The sequence below is a fragment of the Falco naumanni genome, chromosome 8 (assembly GCF_017639655.2).
Source record: "Falco naumanni isolate bFalNau1 chromosome 8, bFalNau1.pat, whole genome shotgun sequence".
NCBI lineage: Eukaryota > Metazoa > Chordata > Aves > Falconiformes > Falconidae > Falco > Falco naumanni.
The window spans coordinates 47,979,765-47,999,753 of record NC_054061.1 but is presented as its reverse complement, the minus strand read 5'-3'; the positions used below and the strand labels follow the sequence as shown (position 1 = coordinate 47,999,753).

The window sequence follows — 19,989 nt, the reverse complement described above, 5'->3', positions numbered from 1 at the left end:
CTAATTCTCATTAACATCTATATGTTTAAATTTAAGTGAAATTTTGGTTGGAATCTGACCATGGAATGCATTTGGTGCCAGTCATTCCAGCTGCAAGTATTGGAAGATGATGACACTGTGGTGCTGATAAAATTGGATGTCAGGGTCTACACATTCATAAATAGGCCAATTAAACTGTGTGTGTGGAGAGACATCCTTACTATTTTTTCCCAAGATAAATTCTTCAGGTAAAGAGGAACAAATATAGTGCAGCAGACTGTAATTACACTCGAAATCCTCATTCTTTCTGATAATTACTTAGGACAGAGAAACAAAGACAGGATTTTATGAAAGGGGAATTGTGCATTAAGTAATACAGTGCAGGGTTTCAGTTAATTAAAAGTACAGGCTGAAGATTATTGCATCCACATCTCAGAAGTGGTCATTATTTTAATTTGTATGCAAAATAAAACAAAAATTCCAGAAAGATTTTGCTATAGCTGTTTATCAGTAATAGAAAAAATAAAAAATATTGGGAAAAATTGCTTTTATTGTGCTCCAGATTAATCTCTGTATTTCACTATTACACTGGAAGTGTCCAGTTCAGATCCTCAAGGAATACTTGTATGGGTTTGGGTGTTTTTTTTTTTTTCTTGCGTGTTTTCTTGGGAATTGGTGCAATGTCACTGTAGGATACTCTAAAACAACAGTATTTTTTACTAGCATACAGGGAAATAATAGTTCACAGCATTTGGTCATTTGATCTTCAGGTGCTTCTTTCTGGAAGAGGTGAACTGGAGAAAAATTTCTGAGAAGGGTTTTCCTAAGGGTTCCCCTATGGAAGCAAAGCAGGGGTCAGTATGAGTGAGCCAGATTTTCATCTTTGTAGCAAATAGTGCAGATGTATTGAAGTATAACCAGAACACAGTTGTCAATGGAATTCTGGGGTTCTGACATATCTTTCTTTTTCAAAATGAAACAAAGCTAAACTTGTTGAAATATATGGAATTACTTTTCTTACCAAACTACTTAGAATCAGGTTGAAAAATGTTAGCACTGTTGAATTATTTTATGCTGGCTTTGGGGCTTTTTTTTTTTTTTTTTCCGTGTGTGTGTGTGTGTTTTAATTGGTAATAGTGTAATAAAAGTTAAAAGCAAAAGCAGATTTAATGTGAAAAAGCTGAAGGCGGCATTAATGCAGGTCTATAGATTTTTCTAGCTGCTTAGGTCTTCTGTGGCAGAAAGGTAAAGAATAGTCGCCACAGTGGAAGAATGACTTACAAACTCAGCAGAATTGTCATAATTTTCCTTTCCCTATTATTAGATTTTCAAGATGAACTATATGTTGCATTGCACAGAAATAGGATGCTGATCAAATAAGTCTGTAATCTGAGACATTTCTACTACTTCAGTGAAGGTGTTAGCAGTTCTTTTATGCTTCTTAGTGTGTCTTCTTTTTAAAATTTTTCTTCCTCAGAAAGCTTACTTAGTACCTAAATAAGCTTTAATGTTTTTTTTAATCAGTTTTAATGTAATGAAAATTTGCTTGTCTCATCATATAAAATTTGCATCTTTTTTTCCCTCAACTTAGCTAAAATATTTGTCTCTGTTATAACTTGCAGCAGTTAGTACCACAGACTAATCCAAACAGAAAGGTTCATCACTTAATATACATTGGTAGTAATTTTTTAGAAGGTTAAAGGTATTTTTATATAATAAACAATGTTGAGACTGCTGCATTGCTATGTATCAACATTACATCAGGTATCATATTCCTTATTCCCATGGGTTTGTTGATATTTTTAAATTACTTTTGTTACCCATGTCAATACTCTGTGTTTCAGTTTGAGTTCGTATGCTGTGAAGCTGCAGGAATGAATCCAAAGTTCAAGGCAAGAACATACAGTCATGGTCTGAATGTATGTTTTCCGTTTTGATGTGTGTTTTTCACTGCCCTGTGCATAGTGCTGGAACTTTTTCCTGAACTGTTCAATTTAATCTAGAACAAAACAAGGAAATTAATCCTTTCCATTGGAATTGCCACATACCATTTCAGCTTGGTTATGTTGGGCAGTGGGTATGTTGAGAATTGTAGAAGGTGTCTCATTTGTTAGTTGTTGGTCCAGATCTAGTCCATACCAATAGGGAGGGAGAGATAACTGCATCTGGTGGAGGGGTTTTTATGAAACAAGTTGCTGATCTTTTTGAAAAAGTGTTTTTCCCATACCATTTTTGTTGCAGTAGTCGACGATGCCAGAAAAGAAATGCAGTGAACTACACAGACCAAAATAGGTCTATTCCTGCTGATTGTACTTCACAGAAGGATAAAGCAGCATGGTGGGACACTGTGAGGGAATTAGAATTGTTGCTGGTTTTGTGAAAGATCTGAGAATAACCAGATTACTTCCTTTGGGAAAACTTCCAAAAGAGCATCTTCCACTAGCAGTAATTTCACTGAAAAGAAACAACAAATGTGAAGTTAATGTTCTTTAAGCATACTGAAAATAAAAGAACCTACCCTGTAATCTTATTACACCATATGAACACTTCAGAGTGTTTTAAGGGGAAAAAAAATCTCTGTTGTTTTAAAATATTTTTCTGATTTACCAGACATTTAGTAAAAATCTGTGGAAGGATATGCTAAATTAATTTCAGAAAGGTTCTTCTCCTATTCCTTCCATTACCAGAAAAATTGGAGGAAATATGCTACCTAAGACGTGGGAAATCGCAGTATAGTATCAGATGCTCCTTTTGTTTTGAAGAGCATAATGTGGCACAAATTTTAAGTGTTGACGGGCACGGCAGGGATAAAGTACACTATGCAACAGTTTTACCGATTTATAGTTTTCTCTATAAAAACACAGCAAAACCAAAGAAGCAACAAAACACCAAAGCAGTAGTTGCAAGACAGAAAGAGATGAAATGGTGGGTTTTTTCTTGATTCTTAAAGCTCTGTTCCATTTGGGATATCTTGTCTGATACACCTTTCAGTACCTCTTTAATAACCTAAAGATAGTGGGACTGAATAGAGTTTATAACAAGTAAAAAAGAATAAGGAGAAAAGTTTTGTCATGAAGGTTTTGTCTCTAAATTTGATAGATAAATTGGGTCAGTACACTAGAAGCACAAGTCAGTTCAGTATGAATAGTCGAAAAAGAAACAGGAGTCAAATAGACAATCAGTTCTGATCAGCTAAATAGTCTTCTGAGTGGTGCAATGTAGACAAAATAGCTGTATGCAAACTTGTACGGATTCCATTCCAACTGAATCCATTTTAAAGCACCTTAATTTTTAAGCACCTAGCTCAATTAAGTGTCAGTAATGTTTCTGACTGTGGCTTGAAATTCTGAAGTGTGATCTTCCCTTTTAAAGCAGCTTTTCTACCTGTCACTGCCACTAGAGAAGCTCATGGTCAGAAAATGCAGAGATGTGCTTTGCAGGGACTTGTGTTTTTGTGTAGCAAATCAGGGAAGATGCACATTGGAGAGTGTGAAGGATGACAGCACACCTCACTGTAAGGGAGAGTAATTTGATTTAATTGATGTCCAGCTTTCAGCAGAATTTGTCTCACTGGAAGCCGGTATTATCTAGGCAATGTTTTAATTTGTTCCTGGTTAATTTGTTTGACTTAAGGGACTGTGTGTCGTGGGAGTATGGTCTTACCTAGTAGAAGTTTCTTGTCTTTATCTTATCCAGAACACTTTTTCCCAGCAGACACACTCCTACTTCTGTCTCTGAAGCTGTGGAATGCCACTGCTGAAAACTCTGTCACTAAAAATGTAATTTGCTTAGAAATCCCTCCTAGTAGAAATACTGTTTTAAGTGATGATAAAACGATACATGTTTTCCAGTATTTACATTGTTATTGTGCAGGTATATGAAATTTTTATGTGTAGTTGATTAAAATGGATTTTTTTCTGTTAGGAATGGAATTCCACTGTGGAGCAGCTGGAAGCTGAAGCACTTAACATCTTGCTTTCAGAAGACTATACAGAAAAAGAACATCTGAAGCTTTCAAATCAGAAAATCTGTCTGTTGCGTGAAGAAGCATGCTTCCATATGGAAGAAAGGAAAGCCCTGCTACAAGAGGCCAATGACTTTTTTCATACTGCTGGCAAGGTTGGTAAGAAGCCAAGTCTGTAATAATAACCTGATAATACAGCTGTGAGTGTGTTCTAGAGTGCTGATGTATGTGGGATTATGCAAACAGAGCTTGCTAAACAATTTGGAACAGAAAATTACAAATCTGATTACTCTTTAATATGACTTTTTGCTTCAAACTTCTATCCAAAATGGAAAATGCATTTAAAAAAACCATTTATTTTTAAAAAGTATATTGAGAAGAGCACTCAGTTTCCAAACCAAGGTATGTGGGAAATACCCTGTTGAAAATTGTACTTCTAAGATCATGGGCTGTGTCATGATGGTGTAATGCTGTATGAAGACACAGGAGCTGCTCTAAAATACCCAAACTGTTACACGCTAGTATGGATACCAGAAACAATGCCTATAGTTGCAGTGGTCTCCAGAGGGGCTAATTAATAATCGGACATGAGAAAAATCAAGGACAGTATACAATTCCTCATATTGGGCACAACATACACTACATGGTCTAGACATGATGTAACACCAAAGCGGCCCATTAAAAAAGCACAAAACTCCCTTAGTTACAGCACAAATGATGACTTAAAGCTCACACCTACACTGAGGTCAGCAAGCTAATGTGTAGGTAATAATTTTCATCAGTGATGTGCTTATGTGGAGAAGCAGTGATTCAGATTCCGAATTAGATTCTTGAGCTTTCACAGGAGAAGGCTAACAGGGTGCCTACCTGTCTATTGAATTCTATACATTGTTTTTTGTGGATTGTGTTTGGGTACAAGCAGTCTTGACTAGCATGTCTGTTTGATTTTCTGTCTCTTCCTAATCTTATGTGATGAAAATGGATAAATCATTGATAACCAAAGAAAGTAATCTTTTAAAATGGAATTTTTACCTTTTTTTAACATCAAGTTCAGTAATGACTACTCGTATGAAAATTATTTTCATAAATTTTGTCATTAGTTTTTGTTACATCTTACTTATGATACTTTGTTCTAGACTATAAGCTGTTTATCATACTTGAACACTTTAATGTGCTTTCAAGAGTTCCATTCGTCATTTTTCTTTTTTTCATGGACTCTAATGTGAGCATGAAAATAATATTCTTGTAGACTTTCTCTTCAATCCCTGTCCCAAACCAAAACTACGGAATCATTTTTCTTCAGTCATTGTCTGAAATTTTATTAGGCTAGTCATCATGCAGTTGTATGTGAGTTAGATTAGTTCTTATATCTTTACTGGCTGAAGGCCTAAGATCTTAAGATTCTTTTTCAAAGTCTATGATGTTACAGGGTAGCACTTAATTGTAGTTAAAAATATATCATGATTTTTTAAATTAAACTGATTCAATGGGGAATTTTAGTAGGTTTTCAGTAAACAAATGTTGTAAAACTTACTGTTCAAGTAAAAAATATAGAAATAAAAAGACTGAAAAAAATTTGGTATATGGGAGTACAGCACAGCCAAGGAAATGCATGTAGAAGGAAATAAAATAGTAATGGAATGATAGGCATAATGGAAATGACTTGAGATTCAGCCACATTCAGTCAAGTAGAATTAAAACAGTGAAAGCGTACACTTATGTGGAAACAAAATGAATCTTCAGGAATCCAGTATATATTTTTTGCTGTAAAATGCTCCCAGTTGAATCAAAAATATTTATAGGCCGGTTACTGGAAGTGTATTCATTTGTATTGTTTCTGAGCCTTTCTCTTTCAAGACACTAGAGTGAATTTGGAATTAGTCTTTCTAAAAATTAAATGTTCCTTTGAACAGTTTTCCCTGCTATAAGCAAAATGGTTATAATCCAGTTTGCGGTGGATGTGTGCCCATATAATAAAAATCAAAACCCTGTTTGGATACTAATTTGGCACTAACTTGTGCTGTCTTCTACAAACTCATTGGAGAGGTGAAAAATAAGTTGAATAGGAAGATTTTTCCCATCTTAAGAAGTAGTGCTGTAAAAATATTGAGAACTTTGAATTTTCCCCAAAAATGTTAGACTTTTGAGGTGGGAGGAGAATGACACAGTTAATTTAAAATTTTCAACCTAAAATCAGGGTTGGGCAAACTCATGGGAACAGCTGATAAAAGAGTTCATTAATGAAGAATTGAGGGAATTTAATAGCATTAGTTCAAATCTATTGATATGTCAGGTTAATAATAGGCTTTTATGAGAAGACTAAATAAGGATCCATAAAGGTGGAAATAGTGTTACAACAGACTTCTGTGAAGTTATATTACTGCTATTTCATGTGTTGATGGTGAAAGTGAGTAATACAAAATCCTTAAGCCACTTTAAACCAATTCAGAGCCAAATGTGTTTTAAGCCTTTAAATGGGAAAACAAGTAGGGATTTTTATCAACAGAAGACCTTTGGAGGGGTACTGTGGATTGATTGCTGGTATTTTTCTGCTTGTAATATTTTTATTTTATGTAAGAGTAGTAGGTGATGAAGACAGAAAATCTATAAACACCTGTGTGGGCAAGGAAATTTTAATAGCATATGACTTTTTTATCTATCAGACAACAAAATCCACAGACAGATGTCAAAATGCCAGATTCTGACTAGTAATAGAACATACTTTTTAAACAGTGACAGAATTAGTTATTGGAACAATTTACCAGTTTTATTAAATTTTTCATAACGCAAAGTGGATGATATTATTTAGTTAAAGCAAGAAGTAATTTAGTAATCTGTTTGGCTTACCATATAATAAAAGTAAGTTCTGTTACTGCATTCTAGTATTAATACACAACAATTTGTTCAAGGAAATTTATTTGAGTTAGAGGGGTTTTTGCTTAATTCTTGTGTTCTATCTCATCAGTCCTTGATGTCAGTAGAGAACTTACTCAAGCCTTTTCCAGGTCTGTGCTATCAGATCAGAGAGCTGTCTTTTATGTAAAAGATGGGTTCTGAGTTTTGTTGCCTTGATTTGGGGTACAAAGCTTTTGAAACATTAGATCTTTAGTGACTGGTGCTGACCAGCTGCATGTTACACTGAAGTTAAAGGCGGCAAGTGTTTCTGTGCTTTTTAAAAAATTAGGAACTTAGATTCTGCTGTCTGAAGTTGTCCCATTGAGTTTTAAGTCTTTGATAATTCGAAAATAAGATGCTACATCTGAAAGTTTTCCATTGAAAAGAAATACCTCAACGTTAAATACCAGACTTAAAATGTGGAATCTCTTGTTTCTGTCTTACAACAAGCCTGTTCTTCAAGGGCGCATACATTAAGTAGTATTAGTAACACAAACTTTTTTTCCTAAAACCTTTTATTTAGAAGGCTAGACAGCAAAGTTTACATTTTAAGGTGTCCAAAGACCAAGTGTTCTTTCTGTGTGTTTTTTTTTTTTAAGTATATTGTTTGCACGTTGTTTGTAGAATTTTTAAAAACAGAAAATTTCCAAGGATAGCTCCAACAACATTCATAGCTCTATTATACGGGCTGCAAAAACAACCTTAAGACTTGGCCTGCACTAATTTTTGTTTTGAGCACCAGGTGGGGCTGTAATCACATTTGTCTTTAAACCTGTACCATATATATTCCTTGGATTTTTTTTTTTTTAATACTTCGTGTTGAAATTACTTGCAGTGAAGTGAGATTTTTTTTTCTCCAATAAACCTGCTTTTTCTTGATTTCACTTATATTGAGGAATCTGAGAGGGCTAATGGAAACAGCGTTAATACTGTTGCTTAGTCAACCCCCTTCTAGTTTGGATAAGGAGTTACGCAAATAGAGGTCTATTGCTTTGAAAGCAAAGGTAGCATCTTTTCAGAATACTCTGTGGAAGTACCTGCTGAAGAAAGCACTAGCTCAGGTGTGCCTCCACAGCATGCCATCATACCTATTATGTGTACAAGTGAACAAAACACTATGGTTACTATAGTTCAGAAGAGAGACATTTAAAGTTGTCCTCAGGGTATACCTGAACCTCTGGACTTTCTTTACATATAAAGGGCAAAAAAGCAAAATAGAGTATCAGGTGTTTTGAACTAACTAGAAGAGAACCCCTTCTAGGTCTTTGTATCTCATTATAATTTTAATTCTTAATTAATTCAGGAAAATATAAACACAGAAGTATAGCACTTATATTGTCTTTGTGCTCTTAAGTTCTGGTGTACATTTGGATGCATTCTGTTATATGTTTGGCTGCAATAAGCAATATTTTTCTGCATGTTTGTAAACTCCTTGGCTCTTCTGTACTCGTGTACGCTCCTCGCTAAGCTTTCTTTTAAATATCAATCCATTTCTATGTCTGTGTAATTACCTTCCATTTTACTTTCTGCAGGGGGATCCCTGTGTACCTATCCTCTGATAATTCTTGGGAAATGATAATGTGGAAGTCTGAGATTGCTTTGGCATGGCAAAATGTTGAAAACATTCACTTGGATAGCTTTAAGTAAATAAATAAATTTACTGAGTTCATTATATTTGCAGGCTCACATTTTTAGTTAGCTGTGGAGTATCTTGTACTTTGGCGCATAAGTTAATTCAAAATCCACCTTTTGCTTTTGAACTCCAGGACATACATACTTTCTTCTAACTATTTTAGATGCTGAGATCTTTGTTTCTTCAATGTGCCATTGCAAAATTAAAAATAATTCAAGATAGTATAGATAGAACTAGCTTTAAAGTAAATATACAGGAGGGACTTAGAGGTGGGGCATTCTTTGCATGGATCTGTGGGGCTTGGAGTACACATCTTTGCATGATCCAGTGAAACTTACTTTGCTTAACCTTCTAGACTCTTTTTCTTGCTAATGGAGTTTTCAGGTTTGTGTATATTGTTAGTGATTTTGTGGTGCTAACAATCAGTATTGGCAAAAATAAATAAATAGAGGTCCATGTTGCTCTGTAGAAGCCTTGCTGAAAAATCCTTTACTTTCTGTTGATCTTGCTAATTAATAAAGCCTAAGGAACTACACAGAAAATATTGAACAGGCACAGGACTTTGAAAGCAAGATAACTATACAGAGTCAGATGACAATAGAAAAGCAGGGTATGTATGGAGGGATTACATCCTTTATTTCCTTGAAAAGATCTCAAAATTATACATGGATGAGGAAGACAGACTGAACTAAAATACAACTGAAGCAAAATCAAAGAATTGAAGTGGGGAAAAATAAAAAACCATAACAAAATTCACCATTCACATTCTGTATGTACACAACCACAAAACCAAACAGACTCGGAAAAGTGCATTGCATGCTTTTTGTTGCTTTTTAAAAAATTACTTAAAATGGATCCCAATCATGAAGAACAGTCAAGGCAACCACTAGCATTAAATTTAGAGAGAAAAATTAATACCCTTTTTGAATGAAATTTGGATTTATTACAAAGTAGTTTTTAATAGCAGGAAATACCCAAAATGACTCAGGAAAGAGAGGTTATTTCTGCTCATAAGAATTATGCCTGTGCTATCTTCAGCATGTTGGTGTTCATTTTAATTACAGGTTGTAAGGTTTTCTAGCATCACTATTGTTTTTCCCTACTAATCTTCCGTGCTGAAATGAAAAGGAATTGTCATTAGTGTTAAGCATTTAGATCAGTAATTATAACTGCCCTGCATCTTTAACTTGTGAATATAAGTTGCAAAATGATTTTGCATTATCAGCTGATAGATCAAGTGATACAATTTCTATAAACATATCATTTAATTTGTGCTCTGGTACCACAGTTGAGTATAGATGTGATCTTTCCTCCTCATATTCTGTTGTCTATGCCATAATATACTTATGCTATTAAAAAAACCCTCAATAACCGGAGATACACACACATGCTAATTCTTGAAAAGAGTCTGAGATAGAAATAGAAAGGTGGCTTTACGTGGATTGTTTAATGTTGATTTGGTTGAGCTCTTGAAAGTCTGAATTTAGTGCCTGGTACTGCTATGCTGAGCATAATAGGAAGGGTATATTAACTACCAGTGACTGCAGCAGCAGCTATGGAAAAAGTCAATACAGATAATATCTTGCTGTAACCAGGCTTCCTACTTGTAACTGAAATTGAACATGGGAAATCTAAATCTTTGCTCATGCTAGCAGCCTTAATTGGTCCAAATAGCAACAGCACTGAGAATGCAGGCGGTGCAACCCAAGAAAGTTGTCTGTCATCCTTAAAGGTGCAAATTGATGAATGTGCAAAGCAGTCAGACATATTTAGGAAGAGAAGCTGCATAGAAAACCTGATATTTTCTTTTATTATTCCCCCCCATGCTGGTTCTCTTCTAAATACTCTTGTTGAGTGGCCATTCTGCTCATGTTGTTGTTTGATAAGTCTAACATATACCTTTTTGCTTTATTAATTTTAAATTTCCCAGTTGCTTTTTAGCAAGACTCAAAACATGTTCTTACATATGCTACTTACCTAGTTAAATATGCTAACTAGTAATACTTATTGTGATAAGTCTGGTTGAGTGGTTAACCCCTGAAATGCTTGTAAGTGCATAATCATTCTTGAACACTTACAAATTTCCTATGGCTCTTTAATTAAATATTCTTAAGTATGGTCCTGAAGAATGGAATTTGTTATACAGAAGCTATTACACAAATATACTTCACTTAGTTCCTGCATTCATGTGAATGGCCTCTATTTACAGAAAAAAAATGTTTTGAGATTCACATAAGTCCATGGATCTATAAGTTTCCAAAAATAATTGTAATACCTGTTTTGATCTGAAGTTTATGGCCTTTTTTACACTTAGTGATGGCTAAAAGGATTTCATGTTTTAGGAAAAAACCGTTCTCTGTACCCTCATTTACACTCCTTCTCCAATGGAGCATTTGAAAAAAATGCTGAATCCTTTATTCTGCAAGGAATAATAACCTGGCAGAGACAACAAAACAGTATGCCTGTGCTTTTATAATACATTTTGTATAGAAGTTGAATTACTTTTACTCATCTTCTTTTCTTTGTTTTGCCTAATTTCTTTTGTGTAGATTTCAGTGTTGGAGAGAGTTCAGGCATTTCTCCTTGCTCTTTTGAGTCAGCAATATATTCATTCTCACCTGCTGAGTTCTTGGTTCATTTGTAACACACTATAGCAAGCTGGAGCATATTGTACCCTGACAATCTAATTGAATTTTCACTTTTCAACTTTTTATGAATGTAAAACCTTGCAAAAGTATTTAAAGTTAAATTTAGTCTATCTCCATGTTCTTGTGCTCTTCTGATGTAATAATTTTGAACTTGACATAATTAAAGATAGTATTTTAGGGTATTTCTGGTTTTGTTGTCTCTCAAAATTCTTCAGTGATGAATTGAGGCTTCAAGAGCAACTTATTTTCAGATTGTAAGTCTGAAAAGTTATTCACTGAACTAAAGCTTAGAGTATATATAGAGATGTGCAGAGTCAGAACACAAGTTTGATTGGTGTTGTACAAACAGTTGATTTCTTTTTAAAAATATGTATAGAGAGTAATCCATGTTATAGGCTTTATATTTTTAATTTGTTTCATAAATGCATGCATTCAATGAGAAATCAATGTTATTAGATAGTCTACCGATTTGCCTTATTTAGATTTCATGTTTTTCTGGTGTTGAGAGCAACAAAAAAAATATGTGAAAAGAATAAGGTGCTACTGCTATGATGCCAATTATGCACATTATGTTTGGGCATGTTTCTATTTTACTGATATTAGTATTAACTGACTTTAATAATGGAATATTGCAATGTTGTCCTTACTCTGTCTAAAAGTATTTTTAGAGTACTTCTGTCACTTTTTTCCGTCATTTGAATGAGAAACTTGTGTTTACTGTAAAGGCAAACTGAGAATAGGTATAACAAAACCAAAGCTGCATATGTGTAAAATTAAAGCCTACCTTTTTAATAAAATTTAATTTACTTATTAAATAAAATAATAAAATATAATTTACTTGTTGGAAATATAGATCTATATAATATATAGAAACATTAGATAAAAGAATTATTTTGGTAAAACTCTTTAAAAGAGGATGCTTCAATAAAACTTTGAGTGCTGATGTGCTCTTGTTATTACTCTTGTTATTTTGGTTCTGCTTCAGTATGTCAAATTAGCCTGACAATTGCTGAAAAAATTGAGTAGTTTTAAATTCAAAGAGTAATCATAATTTTGCATGCCCATACTTACATTAACTTTTTTTAATTACACCTGTGGTCTTCTGTGACCTGCAAAGTCAGTACAAGGCCCCAAATTAAAATTTGCTTTTAATTTCTGAAGAACTGTTAAATATTAAATGTCTATTGTTCATCTATGCAAAAGAATATACATGCACATTTTAAATAGAAATACTGAAAACAGTTGTTTGTTTTTTTTTTTCCCCTCAGGTACTTGATGATCTTGAAGGTATTGAGTCTTACCTTAAAATCTTTAATTCAGAAGGCTTACGTTTGCCTATCTTGACAATGAAGTATGAGGAATTACAGGAAGCAATTAAAGGTTGCACAGCCACTACCTTGCAAAAGGGACAAACTTTAGTTAATAAAGCAGATTCTCACAGGTATTCCCTCCATTTTTCCGTATCTACTGCATTTCTCCATATCTACCTGTTGCTTTATAACTCTACTAGTTAAAATCAGACAGCATTTAGAACTGCTGTAGTTAACTAAGTGCATTTAAATGACCTGAAACTCAAAGTTTCTGCCTTACTTAAGTGTTGCTATTTATGCAAACCAATCTCTTTAACAAATATCTTTAGGAATACTACATGCTACTTGTAAGAGTGGTGTCAAACAATGGAATTCATATGTTAGGGCAATGTTCAGAACCAATGGTTTAGTTAAACATTTTGGAAAAGTAAATGTATATAAATGAAAATTAAGTTATCAGTGGCTATGAACACTCCCTGCTGCCCCCTGTAATCCTTTTAGACCTTTTTGAAAGTCAGCATTATAGCAATTATAATGTGATGTGATGCAAGACAAAAATACAGGTGTTAAGCCAAGTGCAGAAAATATGGAAGTTTTTCCACTTATTAGTAGTTTAAATTCATGAATGAAGCAACTTTTTTTTCTTCCAAAGCTTTTGTTAATAACAGTAATGGTGTACTCCAGAGGTATGATTTTCACACTGATAGAAAGCATGATTTAGTTTAGAATCAGTCCTAGTGGCTTGATATCTCCTACTTTTCAGGTCTGGTGCAATAAGAATGAAGACTGTTTATATTACTGAGTTCTACTTCAAAGACAGAGCAGAGAACCATGGCTGGTAGCTGGCTAGTGGTCAGCTTAGCTCTACTTTCCCATTACATACTTATGTTCTTAATTATTCCTGAACCTTAAATAGCTTTACTTCAACACAACAAATGAAAGTCTAGTTAAGATTTTAATTTAATCTCATGACCTTACAAAAAAATTTTATCTGATGTGCCTTCACCTGTCATCCCAGATGTAATTGGCTTGAACCTAGCAAAGGGATAAAATAGAAAATTAAAACAGAAAGTTGTTTTGGGAACACAGGCAGCTGGCTTTACAGCTATTGTTAACTGCTTCAGCATCTCCTGATATTTTAATTAAATGGAAAGGAAAGAGATTTTCCTCAGTGAAATTTTTATTTTGATTCCTAAACCAGCTATAATTCCAGAATGCATGCTGCTGTTCTCTAGATCTTGATGTTCTGCTAGACATTATGTCAACAGAAGCAGATGTATTTCAAGTTGTCTGCACAGCACTGACTAATGTCGGAAACACTAAAGACCTTGACAGAATGAATACCTAAAACGACAAGTAATTAATTTTCTTTTTTCCTTATTAAGAGTTTCTTTAAAAATGTTTAAACAGCCCAAATCAGCTGTGTGATAGTAAGATATCATGGGTACACATCAAGAAGAATGGAATGAATTTGTCAAAATAACCCAATCAGTCTTTTCTGGTAAAATTCAATAGAAGCAGGTAATGCCACAAGCAGATATCCTGTGTGCCGAAGTGCTGCTCAAGGTACTTATAAATAAAAAAGAAAGTAGGATTTCTGCCTAGAAGAGATTATAATTCAAAAAAGGTCAAAGCATTACAGCTGACGAACCACTGATTTAGAGAAGGAAGATGAAACTTCAAAAAATATTGATAGAAAGTCTCACTAGAAATGTGTTTTGCTGTTTCTAAAGAACAGTGTAAAAAGCCAGGCTCTCAAATACTTTAAGTGTCCACTTGCATCATAAAAATAAGTCCCTTTCAAGACAGCAAAACCAGAATATTATGGCTTATCAGTTTTCCCCTGCTGCCCTCTGCCCTGCTGCCCTGCATTGCAATGAGTAATGCTAGTACTTCTGTGCAGGTGGAACGCTTTATAATCCTAGGCATGGGCTTGAGGATTACAGTCATAGAGTAATTTTAACTGGCAAGGAAATCTAGAGGTCATTTGGCGTAATCCCTTGCTCAAAACCTGTCAGTTAATTTAGGTTGCTGAGGGCCAAATTTGTATTATCTCCAAGGATGGAGATTCCATAGTTTCTCCAGGAAAGCTGTTCTAGTGCTTAAGCACTGTTCTTATGAAACATGTTTTTCTTCTATCTAGCCAAAATTTCTGTTGCTGAAACCTGTGAGTATTGCATTTTGCCCTTTTGCTGTACGCCTCTGAAAAGACTGATTCTGTCTTTTGTATAACTCTACTTCCTCACAGATAATGAAAGAGCAGTTAGATCACCACTTACCTTTTGTCAACACCTCCTTGTACATCATGTGCTCTAGTCTCCAACCATCTTGGTGGCCTCTGCTGAGTTCACTTCAACTTGTCTGTCTGTCTTGTGCTGTGGGAATGCAAACTGGCCTCCAGATGTAGTTTCACAAGCCCTTAACAGGGTCAGATAACCTGCTGGCTAGTCTCTTCCAGATGCAACTCAGCACAGGGCTAGTCTTCAATGCCAGAAGGATGATCCTGACTGACATTGAACTTTTTTGTACACCAAGAGAAGTCTTAAGTGTTTTTGCCAAACCCCTGGCTTCAGGAGGTACCCAGAAAGTTCCCAGCCAGCTCATAATCCCAGTAATGGTGACACCGAGAGTTCTGTCAGAAGATGTGGTGAAGTGTTATATTCCAGAACATTAGTCTCTCTCAGAAATGTTCATATTTTGAAAGAGGAAAGAGAGAGGCCTCTCTGTTGTACATAAGCCACCCTGCGCTATCCTTACATGCTGGCCAGTATTTAGCCCAGTGATTAACCCACATGGGACAACAAAATTTGTATGAATAGCTGAGAGTCAAAGGAGGATTTAGACAGAAAACAGAACTCCTGTAAAGACTAAATCCTGATTGCTATATTGGTCCCCTTATTGTACAATTCACTGGTAGTCTTGACTGTCCTCACAGACTTCCCATTTCCTTTATCTAACTGGACTGAAGATCCTGAGGGACATGGGCAGTCACCATTTGAAGGTCTTAAAGGTTGTGGATCTGAAAAATTTTAGGTATCTTTTCAAAAAGCTGCTTTGCTGTAATACAAAGTATAATATGGCAATGAGATACATAGCTGTTAAGTGTTTGTGATTTGGTAGGATTCTTGAACTAGCTGGGAGCAAGTAGAAATTTGTGTGGAATTTGAAAATAGCTGCTAGCTCACCAAAGGAGTAGTCGGAGAACAGTAATTTTAGAATTCCTTTGTCATTTATGATAGAAAAGGTATTGCATGCTGTTCTACTTGCATGACTTTAATAGTTCTAAAAAAGGAGCCAGATTCTCTGGTTTTCCAGACCACGTATTTTCTAATAAAGAAAAGGAATCATCTGACCTTGTTCAGGTTGAGTGACACTTAGTCTGTTTTGATGAAATGATGCCCTGAAACATACTGTATCTTCTGAATAAGGATACTGGAAAAAGCATTTTTAATGCAATATCAAAGCAGCTACCATGTGTAGTATTGGTTTAAATGGACTGAGAAAAGACAGAGTAACTTGAACACTAAGAGAATTAAAATGTAAACAGATATCTAGATCTACATTTTTTTTGCTCTCTTTTTTTTTTAGAGTACCCAAAAATAAGCCAGACAGTTTGTATGCATATGATAAGACTACTCTAGTATTTTATGATTTTCAAGTCTAATACTTATACCCTCATGTTGAGGGAAGACTACGTTTAAGGCTAGTAACAAAGACTTCAGTGGCATAATTGGAAATCCAATTCACAGGAAAAATGGAGAAATAAGATGTTAATTCTGTCCTACTTTCAAATCTTGAGGTATGTTGAAGCCTTATACTAAATGGTAGTATAAATAAATGAAAATGCTCACATTGGAACAGAATATAGAAAAGTGACAGAAGGCAGTTCATTCTTGTAATCCTATAGTGTTTCAACATGAAAATATCAGTAAGTATGATTTTTAAACTCCAATAATTTTAAATTAAAACCAGCTAGAAAAACAGGAGGAGCAAAAACTTACATGTATTAATTACAAAAAATAATCATACAATCAGTAAGTTTTGTCCAGCCTTTGTTACTTTGCCAGCCAATTAGCTTGCCTGTGTGTAAGAACTGTCATTATTTTACTGGAGTTAAAAATTTATTGTTATCTCATAACAAACTAATGATATTTTCAAAGGTATTATTCAGATCTAAATTATCATTTTCAAAAACTATAAATCTTGTTCTGTTGTTTTTTGTTTAAAGGAGTGTTGCTACAGAAGTTTTTAGACATACCTTTTTTGAAGGAGTACTGAAATAGAGGAGTGACATTTTCAGATTGTAAGGATAAAGCACAAACTAATAAGTTTTGAAAGACCAATTTACAAAAACTTGAAACCACCTACTCCCTAAAAGGGACTTAGAAATTTGGTTTCACTTTGTGGCCAATTCTTGGACCAGATTCAAACAGAACGGTCTATTAATACCATAATTGGTGTTAATAGTGTAGAATTAAGTTTTTCTTTGAGGTTGCAGGATTCACTCGCTGAGCCTAATGTGAAGTAAGGAGGAAATTTCCTTTAATTTTAAGGACAAAAGAGGAGACCTTGAATAAGTACCTGTATCAATATAAGTTTCTGATGAAACTGAAGTAATGGAAAATTTATTTTGAGCATGATTGTCTTACAGTGAATAAATTTCAGTAGTAAATCAGTTGATATGTGTGTTTCTTTTTCCTGTATCTAAACTTCAGATCTTAATTGTATGTGGTAACCTCTTTACAATTTGAAGAAGACTCTGTCAGGTATTCAGATTGTGAATTGCATCCCTGATACTAAGTTTTAAGATAAAGACAAGCCATTGTTTTGTAAATTGATGTTGTCTTTTCTCCTGTTAAAACAACACCTTTAAAGAAATGTGATATGCTCTTCAATTAGTAGTTTCAGCCTTTAGATATGTAAATAAAGGTAGAATTATTTGTGAAATGAGGTATTTCTCAGTGAATCAGGGTATCTGGCATGTGAATCTAATTTATGCATTGGTGAAAAATGATTTGTTTGGAAATGTCATTCCTGTGTTCTACTTATTACCAATTTTGTTTGTATTAATTTTATTTTATTTTTTTTAAGGGTCACAGTTTAAAACTCATAAATTACTTGCCACAAATCAACAGTACAGGTGGTGGATTTTAAAAAATGAGCATCATCCTGATTGTTGAGCAAAAGTGAGAAATAACATTTCTACTTTTCCATTTTAGTTCTTGGGTGACAGGAATTCAGAAAACGATGGAATATGTTAAAAAAAAAGTAGATCAATTAATCAGGCAGGGTCCAGACTATAAAGAACTTACGTTGAAGAAACAACAGTGGATTGCCTCACTTGAAGGTCATCTAAATAAGGTACATTATAACACATTGTCTTCTTAATGCATTCATGAGCAGTGCGTTGCATTTCTTTAATATAGCTATGTGAATATTAAAGTTGACTCAAAATAATTACAAATAACATACTGGTTTGTTAGAGAGTACAGTTGTAGTTAGAATGCTGAATGCTTTTTCCAGCACAAATGAACCTAAAACTTTCTGTAAAATGTAGCTGTTTCCGTGAGAACATTGTAACAGTGATCTTAAGTAAAGCATGGATTTGCTTAGATAATGAGTTGTTATAATTTGTTCTTTTGGAAAAGAAGTGAGTAATCAGGACTGTGACCTGCATGTAGGTTTCTTACACTATTTCTTCTGTTTCATTTGGCTGAAGATAAAAATAGAAGTGTGGCAAAACTTGAAAGTTAATAAGCATGGTGACTGTGAACAACAGCAAATTTTCCATAAGACTGAGAGTAAATTCTGGTCACTATAGAAATTCCCTTTATTTGTTAAGATACTGTTACATCAAGAACATCACAGACTTTAAGCTGTTGAATGTTCTGTAGTACTACAGACCTTTTTAATGACTTGTCAGAGATCAAATAGACATATGGCTCCTAAATAAGGTTCCCTGTGTAAATTCAAATCTGAAATATAGTTTTTTAACAAGATTCATATGAAGGAGATCCCAGAGCATAGACTGAAAAAAGCAAATCAGATTTAATGACTGAATAAGTAATTCTGCAATCTAATATTTTATAATATTTGCATGTTTATAATGAACTATTCTGAATAAAACGGAAAGTCAATTTGCCATAAATTGGTCCCTTTGCTTACAGTTTATGTAGAAGAGGCCTCATGGTATTAGAACGCAGTGAAAATACTGTTGAATATAGCTGAAAATAAAAGATTTGTTGATGGCTGCTGCTGGTTTTATAGAAATGTCATCACCAGCATATTGTGAATCTTAAGCTAAAACTTCAGTTATGAAGGTCATTTTTACTCAGAATGTAGACTCCAATATTGACGTTTCATTCTGCGGTTTGTTGTAATGACTTTGTTGCCAGTCTTGCATTAGAGAACATTTTGAAGATTTCAGTCATAGTAGGTGATCTTTCATTGTAGTGAACAGTGATTATTGTCACATCCCTACCAAGCAAGACAATTTTCATTCCGACTTTCTGCTCAATGCAAAGTATCCCAAATCTGGTGCTAAATTCATCTGCCCCTGAGCTTCATTTAATAAAGTTTGATCCTCAGCCAGCAGTCTCTTCTTAAAATATATGGTACATGTGAATTCACGTGTCTAATAATAACTACACATGCTATGTTTGGTATCATCTGCCTCTGAACTTCATAATCTGTTTTGTTATCACTCATATATAACATCTTACCATGACAATGGAATGGAGTTGTGTACATGAGTCTACATAAAGATAGGTGTCTTGGTAGAGAAGCTTTAAATATACTTTCTGTAAAAAACCAAGGAGCATAATAAAAATACTTCTACCAAGGTTATAATACCTAGATTATAAAACAATTGTGCCTTACTGAAATTACAAGCCTGGGATATTTAGGATAAGGGAAAGCACTATAAAGAAAATGAGAGCAAGCAGGAGGCGTTTTTTTCTCAAATTCTGACTAGACCTGTTAGAATTTTCTTAGGAGAAATAGTAGAATTTTCTTCCTTTATTTTTTCATTCCTGAATTTCTCTGATTATACAAAGTACATAATCTAAACACCAACAGACAAGTGTTACTTCACTTTATTCTATACAAAGTGATGTTTTTTACTGTTTTAATATTGTCTACTTGTATAAATTAATTATATAAATAATGCTTTCAAATAAAGGTATCGCAGTCGATTAAAAAAATCACCCCGATGCTTGCAGTTGGTATGGAAATTGGTTCATATTTGACTGAGTCGGAAAGAGTTTTGAACAAACACCTTGAACTGGCTAAACAAACAAAGGTAAAAAAAAAAGGAGCTTTAATAATATTAAGTACTTTTAGAAACAAATGCATGTTGTATGTAATTCGAAATAAGGTGAGAGGCTAAGAGTTCCTTATGTATTCGTGGAAAGAAAATAGGTCTGTAGTTTAAAACTAGTTAATGAACAAAACCACAATAACATTACAAGTCAGTCCTTATATCATTGGTTATCCCCATTGTCTTCAACTCATTGTGTTACTTGTTAGCTACCTCAAGAGCCCAGTATCAGCTCTTGATAG

At 34.1% G+C, this 19,989-nt stretch overlaps 1 protein-coding gene across 2 annotated transcripts in view; it reads left to right on the top strand.

The window, feature by feature from the left end:
* CCDC141 (coiled-coil domain containing 141) overlaps positions 1 to 19,989 on the top strand; it is a 97,657-nt gene that overhangs the window by 37,430 nt on the left and 40,238 nt on the right. For both annotated transcript variants that reach the window (XM_040604226.1, XM_040604227.1), the window contains exons 7-10: positions 3,904 to 4,098; positions 12,388 to 12,560; positions 17,649 to 17,790; positions 19,610 to 19,729. In XM_040604226.1, the coding sequence (XP_040460160.1) occupies positions 3,904 to 4,098; positions 12,388 to 12,560; positions 17,649 to 17,790; positions 19,610 to 19,729 (630 nt within the window). The remainder of the gene's footprint in view (positions 1 to 3,903; positions 4,099 to 12,387; positions 12,561 to 17,648; positions 17,791 to 19,609; positions 19,730 to 19,989) is intronic.